A 12,988-nucleotide genomic window follows, 5' to 3' on the forward strand; every position below is an offset into this window, starting at 1 on the left:
TTATTTTGATATATCACAGTGAAAGATTTATCGTCCTCTTTTGTAAAAAAAAGCCCTTTCTAAAAAAAAAAAAAAAAAAAAAAAAAAAAAAAAAAAAGAAAAGAAAAGAAAAAGAAAAAGAAAAGGAAAAAGAAAAATCCCAGGCCGTTAATACACAACATTTACAAGCCAGTGTACAAGAGTTAGTGTATCCACTCTGGCACATTCCAAACACAGGTACGTCAAGGAATTTAAAGAAAGGCCTGTGCTCCCATGAGACACAAATTTTGGAGGGGTGAGGGTCTTTCTAAAAAAGGAAATAGGAAAGAGGCTCTTCTCTTGATCATGGGGGAAGAAGAAACTGGAGATGGAGTAGAGGTGGCCTAGCACCACCTTTGCAAGCCCCTTGAAAAAAAGAGGTGAAGGATCAGAGGTCAGTGGGAAAGCTGGTAGCAGGGGCGGAGGTGGGGCTCGGACTCAGTTTTTGGATAGTAGAAGTGATAATGGCTTTTTGCTCTTAATTAGACCCTGGTGGAGAGAGGCCAAGACAGCATCCACCTTTATTACTGATACTTGCCTTCTGAGATGCTGGCGTGACCAGCCAACTGAAACTAAGGAGTCATGGGATCAAATTTAGGGAATCTACTGTGGAAAATGTCTATTATCAACTGGAGCAATTTTCTCCTACTGCTTTTTTGGAAGGATTGAAAGCCCCTCAGCCCAGCAGCCCAGCCATCTTGGGTGTGCCATCTCAATGATGGGCAGAATACTGACTGGGAGGAGCAAGTCAGAGTCCTTGACTTTGGGTAAGACTGACCTTGTTTGCTGCCAAGGTTAACAACGAACAGATCGTTTGAATAAACTACTGCATTTGTCAAACTGACATCTGTGTATCTTTGTTCCTCCAATGGATTTGGCAAACTAGGACAAAGAAAAACTGATTGAAAATCAGGTTGAAACAGTTCCAAGTTACTTCCTACCCCTCAGAGGAGCAGGTGACATATTCCATACCTGTAATCGTCATCATGTGGGGAGGATAAAGTGAAAAGATTGCCATGAGTTCAAGGCCAGGCTGGGCTACAGAGTGAATTCCTTAGTAAAAAGCAGAACACCAATTCTAAAAGGATGACACAGGTAGAAATAAAGAGCTACTAATGTTATGGGAAAGCAACTGGATGCCTTACCCACACCTAGCCAGAGAGCTAGGGAACAGCAGGGTGGATAGTGGCTAGTCTCTCACTGTTCTTTTCCTCATAATAGTACCACTTGTTCATCACACCACCTACATAGAGTATTCCATAAAGGGGCTCGAGGGGCCTGTGGAAACAAGGGGAAACCAGCTAAACACGGGTGAATTCATGGGAAGAACCATGGCCTAGGCCACCAAGGGTTCTTCGCAGTCAACAATGGTACCTCCTACCATTCCTGACACTGAGTACCGTCTATGAGACAGGTCCTGTGCCTGGGAGATGAATCAGACCCTACTCCCCAGTCCGCTCAGGAACTGAAAGTCTAAAGGAGAGACCAGTAATGAATAACCTAAAATGGGGCAAAGGGTACCCAGAGTGAGTTATAAGGGACTGTACAAGCAAAGTAGAGAGTTCAGGAGGTAGTGTGCAGAGAAGCTAACATTAGAATGGGGCCTCAGGATAGAGAGGAAGAGGGAGGGGCTGAGAAAACAAGATAAGGAAGCAGGCCATGGCCTGGCCTGACACTGAATTGTAATAGGATTCAAGCACTGGGTCTTTACACATGGTTCTTCTGCAAGGTGGGAACAAGGAAAAGAAGCCGAATGTGATACATTTGCAGGCCCCAGGGCTGGGGTGCCACACTATGGAGCCTGGGCTCTAACCTCTAGGGTCAGAGGTCAGGTAGTGTAGTCAGATCAGCACGGAGAAAACTCTTTAGGAAGAAGAGACTAGAGCATGGATGAGCTACAGGCCCAGATGCAGTAGCTCAGGGGAAAGATGGCAATGGCCTTGGTTGGCCTATAGCTTTCTTCTTGAAAAGAAAGATGGCTAGAGTTAGAGACCAACTACCCTCAACCTTCTCTTGAATTCCTCACGCCCAGTTCCAGGTTACTACCAGGACTTTTTAGCTCAGTTCTGAGGTTGCCCAGGGTCAAGTCTTCAGCAGAGGAAGGAAGGGAAAGTTACCCTCACTCCTCTGCTTCAGTCAGCTGTACGTTTCATCATGTTCTTTTGCTTTCCGCATCATCTCAGACTTTCCTTCCTCTTTTCTTCTTAATTTTAAGTGGTGTGTGTGTGTGTGTTTTGTATATGTGTATGTGATGGATGGATGTGGTATATATGTATATGTGCATATGGTCATGAATGTATGACTGCATGTGAGCAGAGGGCAGAGGAGGCTCTGGGGTATTCTATCAGGATTCTACTACTTTATTCCCTTGAGACAAGGTCTCTCTCTCTCTCTCTCTCTCTCTCTCTCTCTCTCTCTCTCACTGAATCTGGAGCTCAACATTTTTCAGCTAGGCTCGCTGACCAGGGAGCTTACACAAATTTCCCGTCTCCGTCTTACCATTGCTGGGGTTACAGAACATGTGGCTAAGCCTGGCTTTTATGTGGGTGGTAGAGATCCAAACTTAGGTCTTCGTGTTTGCACAGCAAGTACTCTTATCCACTGGTGCATCCTCTGAGATCTCTATTCTAAGAGTGGGATCCTCAGGCCATGGTCTCCCCAATAATCCTAGCACTGCCAAGATGCAGTAGAGCCCACAGAAGTAGTATCTAATAGTACTGGTTTCAAATTCTACCTCCCCACTTATTTGTGAGCCTCAGTTGACTCAGTTTCTCACATTAAGTAGGAACCATGTTGCCAGGGAACTCCCTAAACATCCAGAGGGGTTGTTAAGGGAACGTGTGAAGAGGCATTATGCACTGGTCCTGGCACATGGCTGTACCATTTCTTTGTAGATAGAGAACCTGGAGAAACAAGTGAGAAAAAGACTTTCCCAAGCTAGATATTTTCTAGCCTAGGACTGCAAGGTACTGCCTCCTTCACAGCCTGGAAGTGCAACACCTGGCCAGTGAGGAAGAATCCACATGCCCTGGCTGCTGCTATGGTGGGCTGCATCAGCAAAAGGCAGAGGACCTTGGATAAAAGAGCTGGTTGTTCTCATTGGACAGTGTTATCTTACTCATTCCTTCCCTAACCGGCAATCTGACCCTGAATGAGGTTCTGCTAGGTTGAAGGACATTTGTGGGCTATGGCCATAAGTCAACATATTTCAAAGTGGATAGACAGGTTCATATATGTGTTCATGTGGGTGTATAGGGGTACAGTCACCCACTTGTGTGTGTGGCAGCCAGAAGTCAATGTTGGGCATCTTCCGCTAGCAACCCCCACCATAATCTTTTCTGAGCCAGGATCTGTCATTGAATCTAGAGCTTGCTGACTGGCCAGAGTGGCTGGCTAGTGAGCCCCTGAAATCTGTCTGGCTCTACCCGCAAGCCGTGGGGTTAGAAGTACATGCTGACACGCCTGCGTTTAAGTGTGTACTGGCGATTCAAACCCAGGTGTGCATGCTTGTACAAGTATTTTGTCCACTGAGCCATCTCCCTATCCTCAGTTACCTTGAGGATACATCATTGTTACATGAGTTATATCATTGACCCTGGTCATCGGGCCCAGCATACCACAAAGTTCATAGAAGTAAGCAAATGTTCCCAGCAGTTAATCTCTGCTTAGAACAAATGTCCTACTAGGCCCTAGGAGCCTTGGTGGCAGTAGGCAGTGCGTGGGAAATCAAGACCAAGTCACTGCTCTGCCCCTAGGGGCCAAGCTGTGCTCAGAGCCCAGCTTCCCAGGAGCGGAGCAGTCCTCCATGACACACAAGGCCAACAATTGACTCCTTTTATCTACTTTGCAAAGCCTTCTGAAAGGGTTCTGAGAAGCAAGGCCAGGATGCCTGAGTTCTCATAAATCTTTTAATAACAGTAAACGAAGAAAACATTGTAACAATAAGTCCCATGGGGAGAGGGTTCCTTTTCATTCCAGGATCTTCAACAGCAGAAACACCTGAGACTAAGATTCAGAATGCTAAGTACACAAATTAAGGACCATTTATTTCCAAGGGTGGCTTCAGAAACCACTTCGGTACAAGCAAAAGGATTTTTACAAAACAGAGAAATCACATTATAAAACATCCAAAGAGGTAAGCAAACTGGGAATAGGGGTGGGCAGAGAGTGCCCCAGAAGCAGCCTGACAAAGAGGCTCACCCTGCTGCTGTCTAGGGGTTACAAAGACTGGTTCTCAAGGGAGTCCTGTACACGAGGGTGCCAGTACAGGATAGTCCCAGCTTGGGAAGGCAGAAGCATGGGGGCATCCCAGCAGAAATAATTATACATCAGCTGATCCTGTTCTCGTCACTACAATTACACCAACATAAATGAAGAATTATTTTAAATCAATCCCATTGACACAAAAATAAATCAAGACTTTCCCAGACACCATCTCTTCTTAAACTGACTTTCCTTTTTGTTTTGTTTTCCACTGGATGGGAGACATCTGTGTAGTGCCCAAAGTAGTAAACCAATGTATGAAAGTGTCACAGACAAGGGCAACAGCAAGTGACTTGGTTTCCTGAGCACAAATGGGCTCACTGTATATACAGGCAGACTGACTCCTCTCATAGACTCCTACCTCAGAGAAGGCAGGGTCAGGAAGAGACAGGAGGCCTTTTCTCAGGCTAGGCCCTTGCCAAGTTGCATGTGAGACCTGTTCTTGGCGCACCAAAACCAGCAGCAGTCTTATATACAGTGTCACATGGCCCTTTTTTTCTCTTCCCAGGCCTCCCTTACAGTAGAAATCATTAAGAAACTCTTCCTCTTATAGCGGACAGGTAATGGTAGACCAATGTCCACATTTCCAGGGAAATCTTTTTGGCAGATATAGGGGTAGAAAGGGGCCTCAGTCCTCTCTAGAACACAATTCAACATGTCCCAGGGCACTGCCCAACCTCAGTTCTACTTGAAGAAGACTTTCTGCCACATTGTGTTATCTGTGAGAAGCTTGTGACCACATCACAAAACACTGATTCATCCATGGTCACACATAGCAAAACTCTGACAGAGGCTACAGCAAAAGGGATGATCTGACAGGCTGAGGTACCATAGAGTAAAGTGCAGATGTCCCCACTTAGCCCAGTGACCCTAGAAAAAGCTCCTGCAAGTACAAAGGAGTCCACAGAGAGACAGAAGATGGACTTGGAGAGATGAAGGCAGGGGTTCCAGGATCCCACAGTCTGTCACAGGATGACAGAATAGCATGTCACTAGGCCTCTGAGAGGATGGTGGGCTTGGTCTTAGGTATATAAAACCAAATATGGGGAACAAGGAAGACCTTTAAGTAGGGATGATTGTCTAACTCAGCGTGGCTGCCACAAGTTGTCCAACTTGACTAAGGCTGCCTGAGCATGTGAGGAATCACTCTTCTCCCTTGCTGGAACTGTTTGAAAGAAATTGAGTACTCTTGCTCAAGCACAGAGCTCACACATGCTGGTAGATGACATGGAAATGTGGCCAGGGTAGCTAGGGAACAGCCTTGATATAGACAAGAAAGATCTGAGGAAGATTTGGGAAGTCAGGGGAAACTGTCTTTTCCCTCATTCCCCGTGCCAGAGGCAGTAGAGGGCCAGCTATTGGCATACATGGGGGTCAACCCCAAGGCAGAGTGCTAATGGTCTGAACAGGTTACCTCTCTCCACATGGGCCTGACCCAAGATAAGAGTGAGAGATAGGTAGTGGAGAGGCCTGCTGCTTAGCAATACCTCAAACCCAGGCCAGAACTCCCCAAGGAGTCTATGGAAGGGGCCCACTATGTTTTTCTTTTTTGCCATTAGTCCCTTGCATTTCCCCCTCACTTCCTCCTTCCACTGACAGACGTGTCTGGCTTTGGCTTGGCTATGCCAAACAATATGACTTTTAATTTCTTCTTTCCTTCTGAGCACCAGAAAGTACCTGCCAGAAATGATGGGCTGAGCCAGTGCCAGGGCAGAGGCAAGCTAATGGAGGCATGCCAATGCATGAAAAGCCCAAGGTGCCTGGCAATCTGGTCCATGCTGCCAAGATTAGGATAAAGGGAGTGCAGCATTCTAACCACTGTGGCATTCCGGAGCTGATACCCTCATTTGCGGCCCTGTATTTCTGCAGGTAGCCACTCCATGCTGCGGCATGCGCCAGGTTGAGCCCCAGGGACTGCTCCTAGCTAGGATTTCTTTGCACTCTCTCCTTTTATAAACAGTATCTTTCAATGAAAGCTCCTCCTTTCAAAACACTGTAACCTCCACCTATGGGGTGGTTAGCTCCCTTTGGACTTACACATGGGCTTTGGAGGTGAGCCAACTACAACATGTGATGCTCCCCTACACAGTATGATTCAGCACCAAGTCTGGCTGCACCAAAGAAATCTGAGCCTAGAGTGACCGCCAGCAGGACCTACGAACATGCCCTCTGAGTGCCAGCAGTAGATCTGCAGGACCTTCTGGAACACAAGGCTTCCCTCAATTCAAACAACCAAAACAAAGAGCCAAACAGTCCAGGGCCCCAACTCCAGCTCACTCTTACATGGAGCTGCCCCAGACAAAGAGAAACAGATAAACACACAGAGACAATGAGGATGGTTCAAGAGGCACCTGAGGCTAGAATGGTGCCTATTATCCACATGAGCATGGACCTTGATTCAAGTCACAGCTTTCTCAAGCTACCACTTGCCTTAATTGATTTAATTTCTATGCCCACTTCGGAATGAGAAACAGATCTGTTCTCAGTTTTCATGGGCAGGTTTTTCAGGGTCCTGCCTGGTACTGTGTACATCTTCATCCTCCTTACATCAAATTCACTGTTCCAACGGATCTCTAACCCCTTCTACAAAATTTTGCCCATGGACTGCATGGTGCTGTCACCCTCTACCTGAGGCAGCACCCTGAAAGGAGTGACTAGGTAGCTCCCTGCTTTGAGTCACAGGACACTAATGGGAAGAATCTGGACAGTTCTATTTTGGCTGTGAGCTGGGAAATCCCTTGGCTCTGGGATTGCCGCTGGTATAGGAACAAGGCCTCGGTCTCCTTCTGGTGGGGGCTGTGCTGGAGATAAAAGGGGATCCCAGCATAAGCCTGGGGGTCCCTGGCAGTGGTGAAATGAAACTCAACACGATTTCATTGCTGTGATATTGGAAGAATTACAGCTTGTTGTTCCCTGACTCCTCAACCAGCTGTTGTTAAAAGCACCAACAAGCAGAATGAGGGAGCCCTGACTACCATCTTCCAGGGTAAGGCGACTCAGAAGGAGCAGGGTGGAACGGAGACCCAGAGCCCACGGGAGGGAAGGAGGGAAGGTCCAGCCCCCCAGCACCACCCTGGAGCACAAGGAGCCATCCATGGAGAGGAGCTGGGAAGGGGAATGTGGTGGAAGCAAGGGACAGAGAGGAGGAAAAAAATTAATATACCAAGCATCCCACTGCCTTCTCCCATGATTTCATCAAGAACTGAGTGTTCTCCAAGTCAAGTCAGGACTTGCTTCCTCGGGGAGAAAACAAAACAAAACAAAACAAAACAAAACAAAACAAAAATAAAAACAAAATAAAACAAAAATCCAAGCACCTTCAGTCTATTTTCTTGGCTGGAAGCCGGAGCAAATCCAGCAGATATTTACACAAAGGCCCAGCCATGTATGAGAACAGGATGACCAGCTTCCCGTGGGTCATGGTCATGAGAGTCTGGTGTCCCGAGGCCCAGATGCGATACCAGGGGCCGTAGAATGGGTCTGAGATGGCCGGACACAGCATGTTGTTCAAATTCACTTCGGTGACCTGCAGGGACAAGGGAGGTAGAGTGAGCGTTCGCCATCCCGAGGCTTCCTCTGGCTGCCGCCAGTTCAGCCATCTCTACCTAGGGGGGACTAGACAAGGAGGGATTGACCAATCCCCGCCTGTTCATAAAAGAATTTCTCTGTCCTAGGCTTTCTGAGAGGGTGATGGGTCTGTATCCAGGGCAAAAGCTGATCGGTTTTGCTCAGTCTTGCTTTCCAGTTGGGCCCAGAGTCCATTGCGAATCCTAAGCATTTACTATGTACCTAGCCCCTGGAAAGATATTATGGGATAAAAAAGCCGTTAACATCATGGTCCCTGTCTCCAAGTAGTGGGGACAGTCAGTTGACTGCTTACGACCTCAAAACAGACAGTGCCCACCAAGTTTCACATGCCAGGAGGAGGTCTGAGGAACGTACAGAAGATTTCACAAGGGAAGTGACACCTAAATGGACTCATGAAAGATGGACGTTATGGCAAGGAATGGGTGAGTGGAGTCTTCCTGATGTGAAGTGTGGCAGGAATGTGGCATGTATGGTGACAGGAGCACACTAACACCTCTGGAATCCAGAATATCAGTGGGGAGCAGCAAGACGTAAAGAAGGGTGTGCAGGTCAGAATCATGCTGAGTCCTCCCACAAGCACAGGCAGCATTCACACAGCTAGCAAAGAACTCAGGCTACCTCTGCCAAACCAGAGCAAGGAACACAAAGTGCTTCTACAAAGGCGTTGGGGACATCGGTTACACATCCTCATCATGCAAGGTCGTACGAGGCTCCACATGACTACTGCTACATTAATGTCAACCACACAAAACCAAACATGGCATTCCTGCCCAGAGGATGGTCATAACGCCCGCCTTCCAGAGCCCTCAGAGCTTGCTCACATTAAAGACAAGTCTTCGCCACCTTTCAGGGAGGCTGGGCTTTTGTATCATGTTGCAGTGAGGTGGAAAACTCCTTGTCCTTGAGAGTAAGAAGACCTCTCAGAATAGTGGCTGAGCTAGGACTTGAACTTCGGTCTTCTGACCCTCGCTCCCAGTCTTGAGCTTTTCCTTCTCACTTCACCACCAATATACACTCTTGCAATACCAGCAATATTGGACTCTGGGTAACTCAACACGGAAGCCAGCCATTATCCACATTCCAGGCAGTTTTAAATTCTACAGAATGCCCTGGGGCTCCTAACAGTTCATATCCACTGGCCGGCCACACAGCTGAAGGAAGAATATGATGAAAGACCTGGGAACATGCCCATAATGGACTCAAGATTAGAAGCATCCCCATGGCCCAGAGCCAGGTTAAGGGTCCTGTGTCCCCATGACGTCTACTGCACACCACTTCCAAGTTGCAGCTCACTATTTCAGATCCAAGTAGCCATGAGTGAAGGGTAACCTTGTCTCCCCAGGGATAAAGGAATAGCCATTACAGAAGGATTCAGAAAACTCTTTGGAGAGGCCAAGGCTGTGGATCATAAATCAGCATCCTAGACACAACAATCTGACATCCCAGCCTTTAGCATCTTGTATTTTCCAAACAAAATGATACAACAACACCAACCAGGATTATCAAGATTTACATAGAACTCCAAACAGAGGGGGAAAAAAGGGGATCTAAGCAAACTTACCAGGCCGAGGATCTGCAGGATACTGAAGTGGTAAAAGAACATAAGGCCAGTTGAAAGAAGAGCCCACCGGAAACTGCTGAGGGGCTCTGGAGTGTAAGCACCTGGAAGAAAAGGGGAGATGGTGAGCCTCTAGGAATAGTGGCCCACTTTTCTTCCTCTGCACTCAAGAGTGTAGGTGCGGAGGTCAGGGCCACAGCTGCAGCCTGCTCATTGTCCCTTTTGCCTGTCAATGATAACACCTCCTGAGAGCCTTGATGCTTAGCTAGGTACCACAAGAGCCTTTTCCTGACCCCTGTTTCTGCCCATTGATGCTGGGCCATTAGAAAGAGAAGTTTCTGTTTTCAGTTTAAAAGTAATTGATGCTCATTAAAGGTGATTTAGAATGTGAAAAAGAAAAAAAAAAAAGAGACGACAGAAGAAAAGAGGAAAGAATTCTCAGCACTCTATTACCAGATTAGAACCCTTGCTCATACATGGCTATGCCTCCTTCATCATTTTCTCTATGCCCCAGATTTTTCTTTTTAAAATTAACACTTGGAATCTCACAGTATATGTAATTGTCTTCATGTCTACATTTATTTCCTCGCAATTCTAGATAGTGTCACTGAGCAAGTATGATGTTATAATTGAGAATGTTAGTGTTGACATCTGATTTGGGTTCAAATTTTGACTCTACCACTTATTGGTTGTTTGGCTCTGGAAGAGTCATTGAAACTGTTCCAGTCTTGGTCACTTTCCCGTCAAAGAAGGATGGTCATATCCCCACGGTCTGGCATAACACAAGTGTTCAATGAGTGAGAGATGTTTTCACGGCAATCCTTATGGCTCAGAGAACTTACAAATGTTATATCCAATGGCTGTGCCATTTCTCAACTACTGAATAACTCCTTCACTGTAAGTGATGTCTTTCCCCTCTATTGCTGCTGGGGAACTACCATCTCAGTAGGCCTGGGTGTATTCTAGAGCTTAAAGACCAGGAGCATGGATTGTAGAATGTTCCAGGTCTTTCTGAATGGGGATGTGGAAGAGGTGCTTAAGAAAGGACCCAGAAAACACCATCCCATCCCAAATAAGGTTGACATTACCTCGTGTAGTATTTTCCTAAGTCATTTCTTCATGGCTTCATCCCTTTGTGCAACAGTTATTAAGTGCCTACTAGGTTTTATAACAAGATAAGGTTCCTATGGTTTGAGACGCATAGGCAACAATGACAACACGACTGAACTGGGGGAGGCGGATGGTGGCTGAGATTTGTGCTTTCTGTTATGGGAAGACAAACAGCCTGGAGATGGGGTATAAGGAATGCTTCTTGGAAGAAGGAGCATTAGAACAGAGACCTGAAAGGTAAGTGAGACTTCAGTAGGGACTTCCAAACCTGTACATGGGTAGACACAACTCAGGCAATTTAGAGAAGGTAAGAATTCAGTGAGGGAAGAGTGAGATGGATCAGCAGGTAAAAGTGTGTGCCATGAAAACCTCATGACTCGATCTCTGGGATCCATATAAAAAAGCCAGATTCGGTGGCATATCCACCAAATCCCAGCACTCCTACGTCAAGGTGGGAGGTGAGAAGGGAAGAATCACCTGCAAGCTTGCAGTCTAGCTATCCTGGAGAAGGTAGCACCTCTGCCTCTAAACCAGGTGGAATGAAAGAACCAACTATCAGAAGTTGTTCTCTGACCTCCTTTGGCACATGTGCGCCTCTACTTACACATATATATCACACACAAACACTAATGATAATGGTGAGAATAATATTAATGAAAACTCAAATTACAGAATTCTGTGAGGTCACAAGGAAAGTGTGATGGAAGCAGTGAACAAGGAAAGGGGTGAACAGGGTCAGTCTGTCTCAGGCCGGGCCATGTAGGCATTAGAGCTATACTGAGGGCTTTGTGCTGTGTGGGGGCAACAGGGTGCAAGCTCAGATGTGCCCTATCTTAGCAAAGCCATGGGAAGCAGGAGCATGACCAGGATGGAAGAGATACTTGAGACTGAAAAAGTAGAAAAAAAATCCACAGCCCTTCTAAAGAGTATAACCACCACTTAGGTCTGCCACCCACTGTACTGCAAGTATATGGCTCAAGAAGCACCTGTTTTTTGTTTTTGTTTTTTTTTTCTTTATCAAAGCAAAACTGGAAATATGAACCTTTATGTGGAATTTTCTGATTTTTAAATACTGGCAACTAGGGCTGGGGAAACAGCTCAGTGCTTAAGAGCACTGGTTATTCTTGCAGAGACCCAGGTTCAAATCCCAGGATGCACATGGTGGCTAACAACCATCTGTAACTCCAGTTCCAGGGGATCTGACACCCTCTTCTGTCCTCTGTGGACATTGCATGACACGGGTACACTTACACACATGCAGGTATAACACACATAAAATAATTAGAAAATACTGGCAACTAATTCAAAATGTTTTAAGAATGTACAATGGACCAAACAAAACATGTATTCTGGATAGATTTCAACCCACTGGTGGCTAGCACTGAGCTCTGCGATGGAGCCACTGACAGCAGAAGGAGCTTTGAGACAGATAAGTACTAGGATCACATGAGCCTGTGCAAGGTTACTATGATCAGTGTACAAGGGACAGTCTACAGCAGAGAGAGCCAAGACATGGAGGCTGGCAAGGAAATTACTACAGAAACCTAGAGGACACAATGGATTCTGTAGGAGCAGGAGGGTAGAGAAGAGGGTAGGGGAGAATCAGGAGGGGGCAATATAAGACTAGAGGATAGGGTGAAGGGAAATAAAGGATAGTTTAATCTCCCAGGATCATATGAATAGCTTAGCTATCCCTGGGTTGGTGAAGCCATTTATTGCAATGGAGAAACGCAGAAACATCAGATTGGAACTCAGAGTAGAGAGATGATGAAACCCATCTGAGACATGTTGAAATTGTAGTCTCTGAGGCTGGAGAGATGGTTCAGTAGTTAAGAGCACTGGTTGTTCTTTGAAAGGACCCAGGTTCTAGTCCCAACACCCACATGGTGGCTAACAACCATCCATAACTCCAGTTTCAAGGAATCCAATGCTCTCCTCTGACCTCCATGGGCATTGGATGACATGGGTGCACCTACACACATGCAAGCAATACACTCATACACATAAAATAAAAATAATAAATAAAATATTTTTTAAAAGAAATTGCAGTCTCAGTATCCATATGGACATGTCCTTGCAGTGACTGCATAGATTCAAGGATGCAGAGTGTGATGAATGACGGTGTGGATGCTAAAGCCCAGAAGGTAGTAGTGTTCTTGGCTCTACAGCGTATTGATTTCAGCACCTTGGGAAAATCTCAGTGACTCTTTGACTCCATTTTATACATCTGTAAAATGGCTAAGTACCACCATCTAATTCACAGGGCTGTTAGGCAGATGAGATACTATATATAGTATTTCACCTGGGATTTAACAAATGGTTATTATTTTTATTATGTGAGAGACAAACTCCACAAAAAGGATGAGCTGAGCATATGAAGGCGAGTGACATCAGCACAGAATGGAAAACACAGCCCTGGGATTGTGTGTACACACTGAGAGAAGGAGACCA

The 12,988-nt window shown here is 46.1% G+C and overlaps 1 protein-coding gene across 4 annotated transcripts in view; it reads right to left on the reverse strand.

Annotated features, from left to right (window-relative positions):
- Positions 1-4,790: 4,790 nt before the first annotated feature.
- Tmem164 (transmembrane protein 164) overlaps positions 4,791-12,988 on the reverse strand; it is a 207,680-nt gene continuing 199,482 nt past the window's right edge. For all 4 annotated transcript variants that reach the window (XM_017803143.2, XM_029556052.1, XM_008852956.3 and 1 more), the window contains 2 exons: positions 9,431-9,531; positions 4,791-7,807 (listed from right to left, as the gene is read on the reverse strand). In XM_017803143.2, the coding sequence (XP_017658632.1) occupies positions 7,601-7,807; positions 9,431-9,531 (308 nt within the window). In that variant the 3' untranslated portion in view covers positions 4,791-7,600. The remainder of the gene's footprint in view (positions 7,808-9,430; positions 9,532-12,988) is intronic.

This window comes from Nannospalax galili, unplaced genomic scaffold, assembly GCF_000622305.1.
Source record: "Nannospalax galili isolate Female #2095 unplaced genomic scaffold, S.galili_v1.0 scaffold25, whole genome shotgun sequence".
Taxonomy (NCBI): Eukaryota; Metazoa; Chordata; class Mammalia; order Rodentia; family Spalacidae; genus Nannospalax; species Nannospalax galili.